The following is a 19,769-nucleotide window of genomic DNA, read 5'->3' on the forward strand; positions in this document are numbered from 1 at the left end:
TTGACTGCAAAACATCAGGTGAAGCCACTCAAGGCAAAAGCATATCCGTGACATTACAGTTTGCAAGAAGTGCTATAAAAGTCTTCACAGGTAAACATTTCCTTGTGTTTTTTGGGGGGTTATTCTATGAATGTATCAAAGTTCATCAGTTCCTGTAGATAAACCAGATATACTGGGGGTGGGGGGGGACCAAACTGGTATTTCTACGCTTTACAAATTCAGAGACGAATGAGACAACACAATGGTACTATATTTAAAGCAAATATTGGCATATATTCTACAAGACAGGCATCTTACAATAATATTTCTTTTGGTACATTTCCATTTTCCAGTTTGTATTTTTAAAATGAGGGTGAGGAGAATCGATGATGTTGTAGTGCGAAAACCAGGAACGAGGCCACAGGCCTCCAGGAACGTTCCGCAAAGTTAGAACAGGCTGAGACTAAGGATCCGCAGTTTCAGGAAGCAGGTTTTATTAGCTTGTGCGCATGAGGGCCCAGCTAAGTCACCTCAAAAGTCTGACCCCGAACAAAAGGCAACCTTAGCTTTTATAGACTTTTTGACATGATAAAGACAAGGTACACAATTGGCTGATTTAAGCTGAGAATGGCCCAGAGCTGAACCGTTGAGGGGCCCCCACCCCAGGAATGTCTTCTTTTGCCTATGTGTATTTTTACCAGTTCCTGAAGGCTAGGGGAGGGGGTTTCTATACCAGGAAATGAACCTTATCTCACTTGCCTGCAAGGAGAGGGGGTTGGGGGATTTTCCACAGAGAGCACAGCTAAACCAGAAAGAGGGCAAGGCCTGCCTGCTACAATGTGAGAGCAAAAACCAGAGAATTGCAATAAAGAGCCCAATATAAAGCTATAAAGGCCAACAGCGACATTCGCCCGCCTGCAGAGGGAAGGCTGTCTGGGCACAGGCCTGAAACCAGCAGGACGCCATCCAATGCAATTTTGCCTGCTTCCCCCTTGCCATGTTCTGCTTCAAAAATGATCTACTATGGAGAAAGAATAAAAAATTATTTCCTAGTGGTCAAAACAGTGATACAATCAGAATATTGAATCGCCATTTTAAAAGCTCATGTGTTCCCAGGGCACAGGGATAGGCTTCTACACTGAATACATATGAAGATTAGGATTTCTAGTGGTGTCCAAACCGAGAGAGTTAGACTCAGAGAGACAGGGTCACTGAAACACTAAACATTTCTCAAAAGCTCCGTAAAGCTGAGAAGACTAAGATTGAATATGAAATTTTGGAATACTCATGTAAAGAGGTGGGGAGAGCCAAAACCAAAGTGCACTCTAGCTTTCTTTCTTTCTTTTTTTGTTTTGCCTGGGCAGGCACAGGGACTCGAACCCAGTCTCAGGCATAGCAGGCAAGAAATCTGCTACCGAGCCACCGTCGCACCACCCTAGCTCTCTTTTTAAGAAACAGTTTAGAAGAAATTTAATATTCCCCATGAACACCAAATGCAGAACTATAGAGTGAAGTCCATCCGTTTGACGTAATACATAGGGATGTTATAAAGAAAAAGACTGGGTGCTTAATGGGTACAGAGTTTTGATTGAAATGATGAAAATCTTTGGGTAAAGGATAGTGACAATTGTAGCACCATATAATAAATGTAGTTACTAGCACTGAATTGTATACTTGAAAGTCATGAAAATGGAAATTTTGAGCTGTAGATATGTCACTAACAGTAAAAAGTTTTAAAAAATTAAAATAAAAAGAACTATATGGTGCAAAACAAATTAAAAAACTATGTGGTGAAAAGGGAATTGTTTTGATATATTGAGCTTTTGGTTGTATTTGTAGTAGAATAGTTATTTTTCTTAAAATATTGGTGTACATATTTGGAAATTATCTGGAATGTCAATACCTTCATATGTGGAAAAATATTTCATTAACATGCTATTATCATTTTATCTAACACATTTATGAATAATCAAAGGAGAAGCAAACTTCTTTACATTTTAGACATTTTAATGTATAGAGTACATAAGAAAATTATGCTCAAATTGGGCAGAAAATAACAGAAGGGACTCATTTAACAAAATTGAGGATATATAGTAACTATTTTATGTTCATCTATTTATCCAAAAATATTTTCAGGCAAATATTATTAAAATAAACATTTGTTGAATGAATGTCTATAAATTTCTGCAATGATGTAATGTTTTTAAAAATAAGGAGTACATATTCATTTTATAATAAAAAACACATAAGATATATATTTTTTTGGGGGGGGGCATGGGCAGGCACCGGGAATTGAACCCAGGTCTCCGGCATGGCAGGTGAGAACTCTGCCACTGAGTCACTGTGGTCCGCCCACATACGATATTTTTTAATGCAATAATTATGACAGTAATAGCTACAATTTATGAAGTACCTATTAAATACTAATCACTATAGGGAGAAATATCTCTTTCCATCATAAGAGGGTAACACACCAAGCGGGTTCTGTAATTCTCAATACCAGAAATGAGCAGATTTAGAGAATAGCAAAACAACTCTGATTCAAAGATGATTAAGACTACCCTAGAACAAAAATGTTGGAGAATTCCATTTAATTTGGAGCACGTTGGTCTCCTTCTTTAAAATGACATGCACATGTATTCCAGCAAAATGAAATTCAACAATTGCATATGCAGACTGTGGTTATAAATAGACTAAAATATGTCTTTTTGAGGAAAGTAAAAAGCAAAGTTTAAAGCACTCCTGCTACTGTGGTGTGATAATGAATCTTTACTTTTTTTTTTCAATATAGTAATTTCATTTTGTCTTTTTGAAACTTTAAAAAATAAATTCAAAAGCAACAAATTGGCATTTCAAAGAAGGTTCTGTTGTGAATCATACTTAAAATAATGCCACCATGCCACCATTAAACATCCCCAACAGCCTCCTTTTCCTTCCTCATAAATAATCACAGAATAGTTTTCAAGGCCACAGAGCTGTCAGCCCTGTCTCCAGCTGTCTCCAGCTGTCCCCGGCCCGCCCAAGGGAAGAGGGTGACCTCAGGGGGGCGCAGGGGGGAGAAGAGAGCCTGTGACCATCCACTCCCCAGGCTGCTCTCATTTGCTTTTCAGGCTCCCTGGGTTCATTTTCTTGAGAACTGATGGAAAGAAGCAATCTACTGAGCCGTGAGTGATAATGCAACTGGATATAGAAGTTTCTAAGTCTTCTCAGAAGGGACCCACTTTCAGGGAGATCATACTTTTGGGTCATTTCTCTCAAATTATATCTGAATCCAAACCTACACCCTCCAGATGGATTCCTAGGCCAGATAAGTCCTGAAACGCAGAGGGCCCAGCCTCTCCAGAACATCAACTAGTTCCACCCCCCATCCCATATTATTGACAACCCCTTTCAACATGAAAAAGTTAGAATTGGCAGAGTCCAAATACCCCTAAAGAGTGGGAGAAAGATCAAAGGAGGAGGAGAGTTATAACAGAGCAGATAGGATTTAACAAATGAGTAGGACTGCTGAATCATTATATTGATACTTCTTTTAGTCTCCAGTGTCTTGGAGCAGCCAGAAGGAAAAACCTGAAACTGTGGAACTGTAACCGGTATCAAACTCTGAAATTTGTTTGATAACTACTTGTTACAGTGTACTTTGAAATTTAGTGCTCTTTTGTATATATGTTATATGTAACAATAAAAAATGTTTAGAAAAAATAGTTTATCTAGGAGTACAAACCCTAGAAACATTTAAAATAGAATTGTTCTAAAATAATTGCTTTCATTATTATATTTAAAAGAGAAAGAGAGCGGAAAAGGCAACAATAATCAAGCAACGTCAGGCTATGGTACATAGCGTGTGATGATGGCATCATTTCCCACAGGCTGAGAATGTCACCACAGCCCAAGCTGTGAAATGTGCCCAGGGTGATGTGCATCCTAACCAAGGGATTGAAAATTACTGTCAGAAGCTATTTAGCGTGAAAAGGTCTCAAAAATGTCATGACACAAGGTCATTTACGACTGAGCAGGAGATACTCTAGGGAAATGCCAAAATAGAGTACAAAGGCAGATGCACAGCCACAGTAAATAGATAATGCCAGGTGATGCTGAAGGATCTTTTAAAGAGTTTTTGCACCAGCCTGCAACTTGGGTTTCTGTAAATCCTACTACAGGCCCTGATAAGTGAGGTTACCAGACTGCTATCTTGAGATAAGAATTTCCTAGGCAAATGGAATTATATTCTTGATTTTTTTCCATTAAAAAACATGTGTGCATTGCAAATCTTGCTTTTTATTGTAAAAAATGTGTAAGTAAAATATACTTAATGCGTTGGTACAATTAAGTATTTAGGCGTTTTTATCTTTTCAGAGAAAAACAGATTTCTTAAAAATAAAAGATAGCTACTTCAGTTTATTCATATGATAGTTAAATGGTTTTCTCAGTCTCTTTCTAGTCTCAATTTCTTAATATATGTTATGTCCCAATATCTGCCTTTAATCAATGTGTTCTTTTGAGGTTAAGATATTTAAATCATGGAAATATTGTTAATCAGGAACAAGTCAAGTTCTGGAGAAATCAGGAAATAGAACATACCAGCATAAGCATTTTCACTATACAAACAAAAATAAAAATCCTCAAAATGCACCCACCCCACCCCCACAACAACAAAAATTATATCTGAATCCAAAGCCCCATTTCATCAGGCTGGAGTGATATTCATTTTCAGCTCAGAGTTGGGGGGGGGGGTGCATTCTGTCCCTACAATAACTGGAGCCTCTGAAAGGCTGCAGGTGGCCCAGGCACTAAGCGAGGGGCAGCCCATCTTCTCTTCCTCCTGGCGGTCACTGACAGCCACACCCTCTGCACCCACGTGGCCCCGGAACCCGCTCAGCTCTGACTTATCTCGGAATGCCCGAGTTTACAGAGTTTGCAGAGTAAGAGCAACCGCTGCAAAGATGACACTGCAATCAATATTACAGTGTGAACAGCCAACTATGACACTGTTGAACTAGAACATATGCGTCAGTCTGGATCTACAACACCCCCCATCAAGGCTTCCCTAGGACTGAGGATGTTCAGGGCACACAAGCCTGCATCCGGCCCCAGCTTGTCCCTCTGAAATCGGCAGTGCTATGGTGTAATGGGCTCGCCCGCCAAGTTGTCTGGGGGCATGTTTTCAAAATCAGGCATTTTCAGAAAGCACTGTTTTGATGGTATACATTCTCCTGCACTATCTCCAAGCTACCATAAATCTATAAAATATTTCCCCAGCACATAAATTCAGTAAGCATGGCAGTCATTAGGAATGCTGGGCAGAGGCCTGTTTCAATTCTCCAGCAGGGAATGTCATCTGTATACAGCATGGCTCAGTGCCACAGTCCCCAAATCATGCCACAAATGCAATAGTGTAAACCGGTGGATTGGATTTGGAGTGATTCAAGTGTGTTCTAGTGAGAATACACTAGAATTAACGGGTATGTCAGAGCTAAACAAGCACAGGCTGTTTTTACTGCAAGGGAAAGGATGGTAAGGAAATTCATTAACTCGGGACCACCTTATACTTTCATTTATAGTTATGTCTTCTGTTATACTTTAAATGAGATGTTCTGCTAAGGTAATAAGTAAATGAAAAGATGTCAAATTTAACATTGGAACCTAGGGACTGGGCTTTCGGCTCTTGACCAAGCCATAGGATTTTACTTATATTAACAAGTCCTCATGTTTCCCAAGCAAAGCACAACTGGAATCCCAGTGCATGGGTCTACTAAGGTTTCTTCCCCCTCATCACCATCAGATGGTCCTTGGCCCTTCACCCATCTCCTTCTAGATTTCACCTTATCTCTCTCCTTCCTACTTCAACCCAACTTTTCACAAGAGTCCACAGTGGTGGCTCCCAGAGTTCTGCTCCTTTCCCTCCTCATCTCTCTACACTGAGGCCTTTGCTCCTTCCCCTTCAAAGAAATGACCCCATAAAGGTCACCAGCCACCTGAGGGCCTTTTGGCCACTTTCATCCTAGTAGTTCTTCCTGAGCATCTGACCCCATCGACCAACCTCCCATCATAACCCTGTTCCCTTTCCTTCTTTATACCCGCTGTGAAGTGAAGGATTAATTTAGCAGCTCTGGGTTGTCCATCCCCCCACCCCACCCCCTGCCATTTTCCGAGGACTCCTGGGAGATGACCGACTCTTGGGAGATGACCTGACCCGACTCCTGGGAGATGACCTCCAAATCTGTGGAATATCCTGCCTGAAAAGAGTATCTTTGTTTATCTGAGCCTTGGGCTATTGCTACACCAGATAGTTCAAGCTAAAAATGTGATTTATATGGCCTTGGGGCATACAGTCTCAATTTGACCTCTGGAGGACCAAGAGACTGGGTAACCGAGGTCAGTCACGTGGGGGATTAAAAACCCTGGACACCAAGGCTCAGGTGGGCTGCCCTGGTTGGCAATACCATGGAGAGTTGTCACACCTTGTTGCCGGGAGAATTATGACTCCACTGGGAGGGGACGATGGAAGCTTGTGCTTGGTTTCTCCTGGACACTGCTCTGTGTACCTTTTCTCTTTGCTGATGTTTTTAAAACTTTTTATTTTGAAGTACTTTCAAACTTACAGGACAGCTACTAAAATAACCCAAATCTCACACAGAGAACTCCAACATATCCCTAGCCCCTCGACCCACAGAGACCCAGATCCACCAATTTTAATAGTCTGCCGCCTCTGCTGTGTCATTCTATTTATCTATCCATCAACCCGTCAACCTGTCTCTCTACCCATCTATTTGTCTCTTTCTCCTTTGCCGATTTTATCTGTATCCTTTTGCTGTAATAACCTGCAATCATGAGCATACAAGCTCTTCTGAGTTCTGTGAGTTTGTCCAGCAAACAATGAACCTGAGGGTGGTCCTGGAGACCCCCCCCCAAAACCCACCCTCTCAGTTCAGTTCAGAAAACATTTCAGTCACTTTCTAGTTGCCATTCATTGTGATAAGTGCTGGATGTTAGACAAATGAGCAAGATACTCTTTTACACATTAAGGAGTTTACAGCCTGGTTTGGGGGAGGTTATTAGGTTAGTTAGTTAACAACAGATAATCTTCATAGAATGTGATATGCACTAGGGCATGACAAGTATTATTATTAAGTTGTGGTTATTACTCACCTTGCCTGTTTCACTCCAGAATGCCAACTCTTTAAGCGTAGGGAGCCAGCCTCACTCATCTTTGCATTCCCCCTGCCTCCGCACTTCAGTTAAGTGTCCTGTTCTGTTTTGTTTGTTAAATCATTGAAAACTAATGTAAAAATCTAGCTCAGCAATTGTATTCCACTTACACCTTTGGTAGTGTCTGTCTCTAGAGACAGCTGGGTCTTCCCTGTCTTCCACCTGCCATCCTCACTCCTGGCCTCCTCCCACGCCAGGGCATCCTTCCTGCTTTTCACAAACACGCAAAGTGTCCCCACTCTGTCTCCCGCCAGCCGGCAATCAAGGAGCAAACAGAAGTTGCTCTGGGGCTGCAGGTGGGGGAGTAGAAGTCTCAATCTGCCGGTGTCCTTCTTGTGTCCCACCCAGGCCGGAATTGTCATATAATAGCCAACAGCTTTAAGAGAAGGAAACTGCAGTCAGCGAGGGCATTGTAAAGAGTGAGCCTAGCATAGTTGAAATGCCCTATGAACTGGTCTTCTATCGGGAGGACTGAAGTCCTTTCCACCTGGAAAACTGACTTCGTTTGCATTGGCTCAGCAACTGTCCTGTCTCTTAACCCAGCTAATGGGGTTGCCAGATATAGTTAATAAAAATGCAAGTTGCCTAGCCAAGTTTGAATTTTCGATAAATGACATGTCCCAGATGTATTCATTGTTTATCTGAGATTCAAATTTAACTGGGCACCCTATACTTTTTCTGGCAACCCTACCAGCTAGACTCTTCTTCTCTGGCTCTCTGGGGCAGCTTGCCCCTTCTCTCCCTGCTAGCACCCACCTCGAGCTGTTCTTGGAGTCCTAGCCTTCTAACAGTGCTGGTTCCTCCCATGTTTCTTTGTTTTGTTTAACTCTGTGGGGAAAACAAGCCCAACTAGAGATCTGGTGGGGGTGCTGGAGAGGAGGGCTGCAAGAGAGTGATGCAGATGCTGGGAACCGGGGCCACTGGCAGGAGTGGGTGCTTATAGGCAGGGGGCTGCCCATTCACGGAAAGGCCCACGTGAGCCATCGCTGAGTGTGTGAGTTGCCAAGACATTGAAATAGCCTTCTGGGATCCCCTGCGATATAGATCTATTCAACATAAGTTTGGAGATGGGATGACAGAGGAAAGGAGAAACTCAGGTGAGCTTTCAGCAAGGTAGCTTCTCCAAACATTGTCTCCAAACTGGTGAAACTTGTCCCGTGTGTACTCTGAATCTTGGAGGGCCTATTTATTTCATTTCAAGATATATTTCCCCACCACCACCAAAAAATAAAAATAAAAACTACAGATCATCATGGGGGGCAAATTGGGGAAAAGGCAAAACTTTTTTTCTACCTCCTTCCGAACGCTCCCAAATCACAAATGAATCACCTAGCTCTTCTCTCTCTCAAAGCAGAAGAGTGAGGAGGGAAGAGGTTGGCTGCAGCGCCCTTTGTGAGGACAGGGGAGTGGGAGAGGGATGAGAGGAGGAGAATCTGTGCTGTATCAAGTTAGTCAGTCGTCCCTCAGGGGGGATCTGCAGAAAGTCTAAAGGTGTCCAAAGATGCCAAGCAACTCTGACCTTCTGAATGGCAGGAACATAACCCTTCCAGCCCCAAAGAACATTCTCTGCCTTTGCTATATTGTGAAACATGAAAAACCTGAAATCTAAATACCATTATCTCGATCAGCAGGATTCCAGTCGAAACCATGTTCTCTATCCTGTTTCCAGTCACAGACCCCATGCTCAAAGCTGCAGGCAGCTGAGATATTTAAATGTGATGAGAGAAAGAGTGCGCTTCTCATCACCATTAAGAGCCAAAGAGAACAGCTACCATTTGGCACCTTGGAAGGCCACGCTCTGCTTTCAGAGCAGGGCAACAGGCCCTTTACAGCAGCATCAAACCAGATGCCCTGTTTCTGTTTAAATCTGTGAAGCCATTCTCAACAAATTCTATTGTGGTTTTAATAAACAAAACAACACAAAACACACACAGGAAAACAAAGCTAGTTGTTTGTTGTTTTTTAATAAGTAATAGGTAAGATCCCCAACGGGCAAAGCAAAAGAGAATTTAAGCAACTGTTTGTAAAATTCAGACCAGAAAATAAAACCTCTCCCACCCAAATGAACTAGTGAAAACCTTCCCAGAACTTTCTAGATTGGCTGTAGCCAATAAGTTTCATGTAGTCCATGACTCACCAAGATTTGTTTAGCACGTAAGTGATTAAACATTCCAACATTCCCATTAGAAATCTGTCACCGTTATGTGGGCTCAGATAAGCTGGCACACACCCGTCTCTAAGTTGTTATTGTTTATGGCAGGGTGGTTACCTTGTTTAGAGACATCGGAGAAATATAAGTTGAATCAGCTAGTATAAATTTGAACCAGTGCCCTTGGTTACTTTTATGTAGATTAGGGTCAGCAAACTAGCATCCAGGCCCACCACCTGTTTTTTTTTCTTTTTTTTAATTCTAGCCCAGCTCGATTCTTTTTTTTCCCCATCCCCTGTTTTTGTAAATAAAGTTTTATTGGTATGTAGCCATGCCCATTTATTTACATATTATCTATAGCTGCCTCTTGCTCTGATTTTGGGGCTTTAGCTATTTATGCTGAGGAATAAAGGAATAGAAAGGAAAGGGAAGAGCTAGGGAGGAAAGTGGCGGCCGCTGATATTTGGCTCATTATAATTTGCAAAATATTTTCACATACATCCTGTTCTTTGATTTGTCATAAAAATTTTGTAATTCAGACCCATTTTCAGCAAGTAGACTGAGGCTCGTGAGTGATTTGTTGCTATTGGTGGCCACCAGCACCTGACAGCCTCACATCCTCTGGCGGGCACGTGGCTCTCCACTGCAAGCACCTGTAACTCTCTGCGTCAAGGTGCCCTCTGGCCAGAGCGTGCTTGGCCCAAGCAGGGCAGGCTGGAATGCTGGGGAGTTACTTGCCTAGAAGAGTCCTCAACAACGATGGATGGCAATTGGGTGGATAGATATCTCAGTTTCCTTGCTATTGGGCAAGTGTGAAACATTTTCTCCCTAAAGATGAAAATAGGCAATAAGACATTTGATGCAGAGAAATGAAAAACAGAACACTTAGGAGAAACGTTGAAGGAAACAGAAGGCCTGCAGGAGCTGGGTCATGAGTCCAGTGCTAGCCTTTGGGGGGTCTGCATGAGAAGCTTCACAGATCAAACTTGGAGCAATGAACTACAGAGGTACTTGCTTCATGGTAAAGCAGTCCTATAAATCAAAGGGACAGAATTTGAGATAGTACTTGTGGCGATTTGGAACTCTATGTACACCAGAAAATCATGTTCTTAAAGCTAATCTATTCCTATGAGTGTCAACCTATTGTAAGTAGGTTTTCATGAGGTTACCACAGTTAAGATATGGCCCAGCGTGGGTCTTAATCTTCTTACTGGAGTCCTTTATAAACAGGATGAACACAGGGAAAGATAAAGCTATGGAAGCAAGAAGCTGAAAGCAGCGAAACCCAGAAGAGAAGAGAGAGACCAACAGATGCTGCCATACACCTTGCCATGTGACAGACGAGTCCAGGATGGCTGGCAGCCAGCCTTCAGGAAGAAAGCATTGCCTTAATGATGCCTTGATTTGAACATTCTCATAGCCTCAAAACTGAAAACTTATAAGCTAATACATTCCCATCGTTAAGCCAACCCATTTTATGGTATCTGCTTTCAGCAGCCAGCAAACGAAGCCAGTACTCATAGGGAAACACAAAGAGAATCAAATTAGCACAAGGTTAGGGCATGTGTAGTGGGAATTAAGAGGAAGTTGGAAAAAGAAAGAGAAGGTCAAGGCCTTTATACTTACACCAAGTGAAAGGGATAAATATATAAAGTGGCTTTTCCCTGATATCTGTGCAGAGAAGCCACATGTAATTTGACATGGGTAGGGCAAGTGCTAAACTGAGGAAGTTAGGGGTCATGGTCATGAAATTCCAGGTTATGAGGCTTTGGTAGATTGATTGTAAAAACAATCCCCCATTTTTACCCCTCCCTGTATCCATGCCTTTTGCAATATGACTTTGTAGCTCCTACCACCCCCACCCCCCACCCCCCACCCCCTTAAGTCAGGGCTGGCCTTGTGACTTGCTTTGGCCTAGAGAATATGGCAGAAGTGCTATTGTACAGTTTGTGGCCTAGACGTCCAGAGGCCTTGAGCACCTCTGCCCTCTCTCTTGCAGCCCTGACATGGTCCCTTGAGAACAAGCCTGGGCTAGCCTGCTGGAAGATGTGAGAGCATGTGGAGCAGAGCTGAGTGAGCCCAGTTGTCCCAGCTGAGGCCCCAGGCATGTAGAGCAGGTCAGTAAGATAACCAAGTCAGCAGACACATGGGTGAGCCCTAGCCAACCCAGCTCAGAGAAGCAGAACGGCCCAGTCAACCCACAGACTGAGGAGAAAAAAAATGTTTTTATTGCTATCGGCCACTGAGTGTGTGTGTGGTTGCTTGTTACGCAGCATTTTCATGGCAGTAGGTAACTGATATAGGCACCCTGTGCCAGATTTCAGTACATGGTGATTTGGGGGTCATGGGCCCTCAGGCATTAGAGTTGAAGCAAATGAGTAATTTTCTTCCATTTCTACACACAGGGTCTGCTTCACCTGTTCACTCTAGAGAGAAAAAACCAGCGTTACTATATTGTAATCGTTAGTATTCATCACACAAGGACCTACCTATGATTTTAATACCAACACTATGTGTCATGATGTAACAATTTTCCCTGGAGCATTTATGAATGAATCAGTGATTTGTAAACAATTGTTTCATCCTATGAAGAAACGAAAACAACATAGGATAATGTGTGACAACATATACTTGGAGGAAAGTGTCCTTTACCTTTGTGTTCCAGTTTGGATGGTGGCACTTTCCTTTGGACCAAGACCAGATCAAAGTCACCCACTTTGTTAACCTTAGGGGCTAATAAAGAACACTTGATCCAGTTAAGAAAAAACCAAAACCCATATATTTAAGAAGGCATGCAGGTCTACCCTATCTAAATTAAGGTATTCATGTTTTATTATTTATGTTTTATTATAGGGACTTCAAATTCTGTTCAAATCAGTATAGAGGAGATGATCCTCCCCATTAAAGAATAGACTAAATATTATCCTTGCAACAATATCATATTATAGAGGAGAACTGATGGAAAAGTACACTTTAAATGTACTTTCAAGTAAGTCAAATTACATCAGCTATCTACCATAATAAATCAGGCTATCTGAACTTCAGCAGCTTGAAACTACAGCTAGAGAGCAGGACAGAAACATGGCATACAGTCTGAAGTCCAACTAGGCAACAGGTAATACAACTAAAAATAAGGCAACCTAGACCATTTTAAATGACACAAGCATGATTCAAACAATACTATTTTTTCCAGTGAATAAGAGACCACAGAAAACAAAAATGGACAAATTCTACATTTTTTTCTACAAAGTATTTAAATGTTAAATCATTTAAATAATAATTTAATTGTTAGGTCAATGACTTTTATGTGCCTTCCCTTAGTCCATGGCTCCCTCCTCCTTTTATCTCACCCCAATAACCTGAATATTTCTTATATTTTTAATGGTATTTGTGGTAGTTAGGCTCAGGTGTCAACTTGGCCAGGTGATGATGCCCCATTGTTCTGTTACTGTGGACTTAAATCATCAGCATGTGAAATTCATCTATGACTGATTACATTTGCATTCGGCTAAGGGGAGTGCCTTCCACAATGAGTGAGGTTTAATTTAATTAGCTGGGGCTTAAAAGAGAGAGGTCAGAAGGGAGCACAACAGCTCAGCATACCTCATCTCAGCACTCGCAGCTGTCTAGACGTTTGGAGATGCGGAAAGGAATAGCCTGGGGAAAGCTGTTGGAACCCAGGAGCCAGGAGAGAAGGCCAGCAGAGGTCGCTGTGGGCCTTCCCATGTGACAGAGAAACTCAGATGAAACCTACTGCGTTCCCCCTGAAGAACTATAAATTTTTAACTAAATAAATCCCCTTATTAAAAGCCTGGTGTGTTGCATCCTGGTAGCTTTAGCAAACTAAAAGACTATTTGTATCTTATAACCTTCATATAATCTTTGTTTAAACCTTGGATCACTACAGCAGCACAAATGCATTTTTCAATAGAAATGACAGTTGTAACTGGAAGTGATTCAATTTAGTGTGATATTTCTGTTATGTAACAGACATTGAGTTTGAAAATTGGAACTAACCAAGCCCTCAGGGCCATACACCTGGCAAAGCGCACACATGAACCCATCCATGGTCTTTTTAGCTGGTCTGCTAAAAAAGTTTTCCCTTCCTTGGACTCGTCCCAAGTACCAGCTTCCTTTCGAAAGCAGTGGGAATGACTTATTAATATAATTGCTCAGAAATTGTTGGAATAATTTCCCTATTCCACTCCAAACAACCAAAATAATGTTTATTATTTGTTACGTAAACTTTTAAAAAAATGAGCTAAACATCACTACCCAGAGATAACTATTGCTATTATTTTGGTGTATTTCCTTTCAAGTGCAAGTTTATCATTAAAAGGGAATCCTATTTGTACATATCACCTGTAAAACACTTTTTCTCTTCATAGTATATTGTCAGCCTCTCTTCCTATCATCATGTCAAATGTCAACATCGCATTACACGATATTGCTGTACCATTATTTATTTAACCCTGTTAGGTGTTTTCTAATTTCTCTGTCACTGTAAATAATAATGCCCAGAACATTTTAGTAGGTGAAATCATTGCCCCCAACCAGGATTATTTCCCTGAGATAACTTCCTGAAAGTGAACTTTCTAGGTCAGTGCATTCGGCCATTTTCAGGGCTGTCCCTAGTAACTGCAGAAATATCTTCCAGAAATGTACCCATTAGTGCTTCCACTATAGGATTTGAGAGTAACTGGTTCCCCATATCTTTCTCTAAACCTTAGCCTCATACTAAAAAAAAAAGTCTACAAACACTATAGGTCAGACCACACAACTGACAATAACACATACTGTCTTGATTCAAATAAAACATACATTTTGAGCTCCCCTGGATGTGGGCTGCACTTAGTGACTTACTTCCAAAGAATAAGAGAAGGAAAGGGAGGGGGTAACTTTTTTATGGAGAAACCTTGCAAATGCTACCTTATCCAAGCGTCAGTGGTGGCCAAACGTCAGCACTGGTAAGCACGCAGCCCCGATGTCACATGATGAGAGTGCCATCTCATTTCTGTGGCACTCTGCCTCCAGACCCATAATCCCAGTCTAATCACGGGCAAAACCCAAATTGAGGGACATTTTACAAAAGACCTCCAGAGGGATGTTAGGTAAGTTGTCAGAGGTCACTCAGCTAATTAGGGGCAGAGTTGGGACTGGAGACCAGGCAGACTTGTCCCAGGGCTCTGAACCATCAGGCTGTGCTGGCCCTCCTTACACATGGCACCTCACACAGATGTAGACACACATGAGTGTGCAAGAGAATGCATACGTATAGAAGAAATGCACCAAGGTAGGTTACAAGTGGTTACCCCTCTCTGGAGGTGGGGTTGCATGTGAATTTTCTTTTTGTTTCCTTCTGTAACTTTAAGCACTCCCCTACATTTTCCACAATGACTATGCGTTCATTTTATACCTAAAAAAGATCACTAAATATTTCCTTTCTTAAACGGAAAGATGCCAGTTTAGGAGGCTAGAGCTCTACTGTGTAACCATGATATTTAGCATTCTCCTTATTTCTTTAAACACTTAAAAACACATTAATAGAATCTCACAGCGTATTCCTGAACGTTTAACGAAAACAAAGTAAAAACTTATCAAAATAGAGCATTTTAAGAAGAGAGCAAATGAAAGCAAGTCTGTCAAAAGTCCAGTGTCTTGCTTTCAACTGTCTCTAGGAAATCTACGTGGTGAGTTAAAAGAAACGGTAGGGCGTGTTTAAGTTGTAAATGCTCAGATGTCTGGTAGAATAAGAAATGCTAGGATTTGCAGCCAACCTTCACGCAGGCCCCGCCCCACCCCGCCCTGCCCCGCAGGAGAATGCAGACATTTGAGTAAACACCACATGCTCTTGTCTTTCTGAAACTATTTGGCATCATCTTATAATGCTCAGAAACACTGCCAGGTTTCAGTTTCAGGCTCCTGGGTAAGTAATAGAAGCCACATGGACCCTTCCAATGTTTCTGGTTCCTTCCTTCCTCAGGCCTGCAACCAATGCCTCTGTCACTTGTCCCCCTCTCACCATCTCCCTCCCTCCCTCCACCCCCCCCCAACCACTGGAGAATTCCCCATACACATCTCAACACTTCACACCTAAATATTTCAGTGTGCACGTCCTCCTGAGAACAGGAACACACTCCTACATAGCTACAATGCTACTGTCATACCCAGGAAATTTAGCAGTAACATAAGACTATAATCCATAAATAGTCCATATTCAAATTTCCCCAATTGAACCAGTAATGTCATTTAAGCTTATTTTTTTTAAATTTAATATCTAGAATTCAATCCTGAATTAGGCATTGCATTTAATTGTCATGTCTTTTCAGTGTCCCTTAATCTAGAACAGTTTCCCAGCTTTTGTTTTGTTTTTGTTTTTTTATGACAGTGATAGTTTTGAAAAGAAAGACCAGCATATGTCAACTGCTTTTTTCCCTTGGGATTAGATTTAGGTTGAGCATGTGTGTCAGCAGTACACAAAGGGACTCCTGCTCGCTTCTCAGTGGGGCTCACTGAGAGCATGTGTCAGTCTGCCCATAATTGGTGATGTGAAGATTGATCATTGGTTTAGGCAGTGTCTGCTGGTTTCTCCATTATAAAAGTACCTTTTCTCCTCTGTAATTATTAAGTAATCTATGGGGTGAGGCTGTGAGATACTTTGAAACTGTATGAATATCTTGCTCCCCAATAGTTTTCCATCCAATGATTTTAGTATCCATTGAGGCTCCTTGCCTGAGTTGAGTGTTATTATGGTGGTTTTAATATGGGAGAGCATTTTTTCCTAATTCACGCAGATGGGGTAGCACTCCAAGTTAACTGCACTTTGAAGTAATCCAGTTTTCTACCAAAGGCAATTGAAGTTAATCTCCGTACGTACATCTCTTTTAGTAACTTGTCCAAAAAAATCTTAATAACTTCAGGATCTCAATATCCCTAGTGTCTACACTGTCATGGGTGTAGGGCAAAATGAGACCCAGAAGCTAAAGATCATGTGGGTCCCAAACCTGGGCTGAACTGCAAAGCCTTTATGACATGTTTCTAAGATTGCATTTCCAATTATCAGAGGCATGAGGATAGAAGGTAGGAATATTTATTGAGAGTCTATGACTCTCTCTACAGATATTGGATCAGTACAGAAAAACGGCCTTTTGGCCTTTTGGTCCCACTGACAGTTTATAGTACAGGAAAACAAACAACCCCCTCTCCAGCAATACTGATGTTCCATTTCTTTTTTTAATTTTACAGTGTTGCTCATTTTGAAAAACTGGAACCAATATAAACGACTTGGGAATATCAGGGAAATTTTAGTGCTGGAAATACAGAATTATTATATTGCCATTAAAATGTTCATTGTGACATGGAAAAGTAGGTTATAATATTAGCAATGTGGAAAAATGCTTATGATATAATAACTTGAAATCAGGAAAATGTACAGTTTTATTTAGGGTACAACTATGACTAACTCATATTATGTATATTAATAGACAAAGTATGAAAATGCCTGTGAAAATATCTTTGATAGGGTGATAAGATTATATGTGACTTTTTAATCTTGATTAAAGATATATAAATTCGCCATTTTAAGTGCTTTTAAGTATTCAATTCAGTGGCATTAAGTACATTCACAATGTTATATAACTATCACCACTATCTATTTCCAAGATTTTTCATAACCCCTAAACAGAAAGTTGTTGTATACATAGCCATACTTATACTTCTAGGCCTTAGGCTTCAGATTCTTCTTGACCAAACTAGGCCTCAGTTAACTTCCTCTTTAGAAACGGCCCCAGCTTTCAGCTATCTGCCCAGCAACCTATGACAAGTATATCACCCCACACGCTAGCTACCTCTTCATAGGATAGCATAGTAACCGTATATATCACCTCATAGCATACCATCCTGCCTCTCATACCTGATAGGACAAAAGCTAACCACACATTATAATGTTGCTTAACTCATTATCATACTGATATAACTATACGTGCAAACCCCGCGCCCAATCGGAAACAAACACATATCCTACCTAACCAATCACTATCAAACACCATCCCTTCTCCCAGTTATCTCCACCCTCTCCTTACCACTATATAAACCCTTGTACTTCCACAAATAAACGTCCTGGTGCGCAGACTTGCTATCTCCTCCTGGTCCCGTGGTCGTCATTTTCTCTCGTCGACTGCGCGCGCTCCGAAACCAGTTCGAGCCCCCCGGAGGCGACTGATCATCGCCACCCCCGTTTGCTGGCGCGGAGACCCCTCGAGACCGGGACTTAGCAAACCCCGGCCTCCCCAGGCGGGCGGAGCGCGAGAAAACTCGGCTGCCGACCCCGCAGAAAGTGGCTGTCCACTAAGCAGTAACTTCCCCCTCCCCCTAGACCCTGGTAACCTCTAATCTACAGTCTGTCTCTATGAATCTGCCTAGTCTAGATTTCTTTTTTTTTTGGGGGGGGTGCATGGTCTGGGAATTGAACCTGGGTCTCCCGCATGAAAGGCAAGCCTTCCAACCGCCAAACTACCCGTGCAACCCCTAGTCTAGATATTTTATATAAGTGAACCCATTCAATATTTGTGTCTGTTTTATTTCACTCAACATGAGGTTTTCAAGACTCATCCATGTTGTAGCATGTATCAGGACTTCACTCTTTTTTATAGCTGAATAATATTCCTGTGTATGGATAGACCACATTTTGTTCATCCATCTGTTATTTATCCAAGAGTTGTTTCCACCTTTTGTATAAGCGGTTTGTTTATAAATTTTATGTTGTAATAATATATTAGTAATAAAATTTAAAAAGAAAAACATTTAAAGAGCAATTGTGAAGATCATATATGAATGTGGCAAATATCTAAGGTATAAGTGGAAAAAGCCCAATATAAAATTATAGGAGCATTATGATTATAACTGTAAAAAATGATGAATATGTTCAGTGCACCATTGCAGGTGTGTATATGAATATACTTTCATATGGTTCAACTTACTATCTGGATAAAAAATGGCAGTGAATATGGTAAACAAACAAGAGTACATTTTTGTCATTGGAATTATGGATGAACTTTTTTCTTGTGAAACTCCTTTTAATGCTATTATATTTTCAATAAGTAAAAATGGTTAGTAACACAGCTGTTTTTGCCCTCACTATAGGAAACATTAAAATATCAAAACATTAAAAATAATTCTGGAAAATTATTGCTAGTGATAGGGTTTTAAAATTTCTTTATATGGGAAGCAAGTAGAGAAATGCAACGTACTCATATAATTTGGGTGGGGAATAAAGATTTGACTTCAACCTCTTTCTTAAAAACCTGTATAGTAACCAGAAAATATTTTGAAACACCTGTTGTTTGGCTTAACACCTGACTATGTGAACTATGAAGAAATTTAATTTGATGAACCAGTTTACAAGTCATTATTGAATAATGAATAGAAGCTCCATGAGGGCAGGGATTTTTGCCTGTTTGGTTTACTTCTGTAGGCACTTGAAAAACATTTATGGTATGAGTGAATGACTTTACAAAGAGAGTTTTATCATGTATTCTAATTATAGACTGTATTAGTGCAGTGTTTCCTTAGCATTTCCAAATCATTTCCATTGGTTCCAGTTTTCTCATCGAGAACACCTTTTGTTTTTCTCCAGAACTTCCCCCAGGTGACCAGGCATCTATACTACTGGCTCATTCCTTGTCACCAGGTCTTGGAAATATGCTTTCCTGAAATGTTCACTACCTATTAAGGGAGGTGACAGCATCAGCATGCTGGTTCTTGGATGGGTGGGCCCATCACCTTTCACTGGGCTCAATCCTACTGGCATTTGTATATGCGATCAACGGAACAAGGAATAGGCAAGGCAAGATTCAGAGGGAAAAACAAATGCCCAGTTAGTACGAACTGGAAAAGTCTCAGCGTAGGGGGTCCAGGGCGGTTAATGTGGAGCCCATCCCGGAGGGGCTGAGACTCAAGGTGGGTTTTTACTACAGCCACTGAAAATGGGGAGATGGCAATTATCCAGTTTGTGCAGAAAATGTAAGCTATGACATGTTTCCCCTCCCCCCCCCATAATGATCTATTTTGGCTTTTTCAATTGTAACTACACAACAGTGAAATTCCTCCTTCACATAGCATAAAAAGTACCTTCAAGAGGTCAAATGGCAGGGCTCGGCAGAGCACTATTCTGACTTGGGGGTACCCTGTGTGGAGGGCTTGGCACCCAGACAACTGGGCTCAAGGGGAGAAGTAGGTTTCCTTGGCTGGGAGTGAAAGAGCGGGTCTGAATCAGATAGGGAACTCCCCAGAGGGAAAAAGACATACTCTCCTCATTTCCCATAGCAGTTCCTTTGACTTACTAACTGGGGAAGACGATCATGTTCCCAGACTTTACAGAGAACCCTGCTTTTTAGGACTTAAGGCAGAACCTATTGTAATGAGTGGTGGAACT

General features: G+C 41.3%; 1 protein-coding gene across 1 annotated transcript in view; it reads right to left on the bottom strand.

The window, feature by feature from the left end:
• Positions 1 to 811: 811 nt before the first annotated feature.
• Positions 812 to 19,769, bottom strand: part of EGFL6 (EGF like domain multiple 6) — a 93,155-nt gene continuing 74,197 nt past the window's right edge. Inside the window, exons 9-12 of the mRNA XM_077147037.1 lie at positions 11,990 to 12,070; positions 8,802 to 8,903; positions 7,299 to 7,564; positions 812 to 997 (exon numbers count right to left, since the gene is read on the bottom strand). Coding sequence (XP_077003152.1) covers positions 812 to 997; positions 7,299 to 7,564; positions 8,802 to 8,903; positions 11,990 to 12,070 — 635 coding nt within the window. The remainder of the gene's footprint in view (positions 998 to 7,298; positions 7,565 to 8,801; positions 8,904 to 11,989; positions 12,071 to 19,769) is intronic.

Source organism: Tamandua tetradactyla, chromosome X, assembly GCF_023851605.1.
Source record: "Tamandua tetradactyla isolate mTamTet1 chromosome X, mTamTet1.pri, whole genome shotgun sequence".
NCBI lineage: Eukaryota > Metazoa > Chordata > Mammalia > Pilosa > Myrmecophagidae > Tamandua > Tamandua tetradactyla.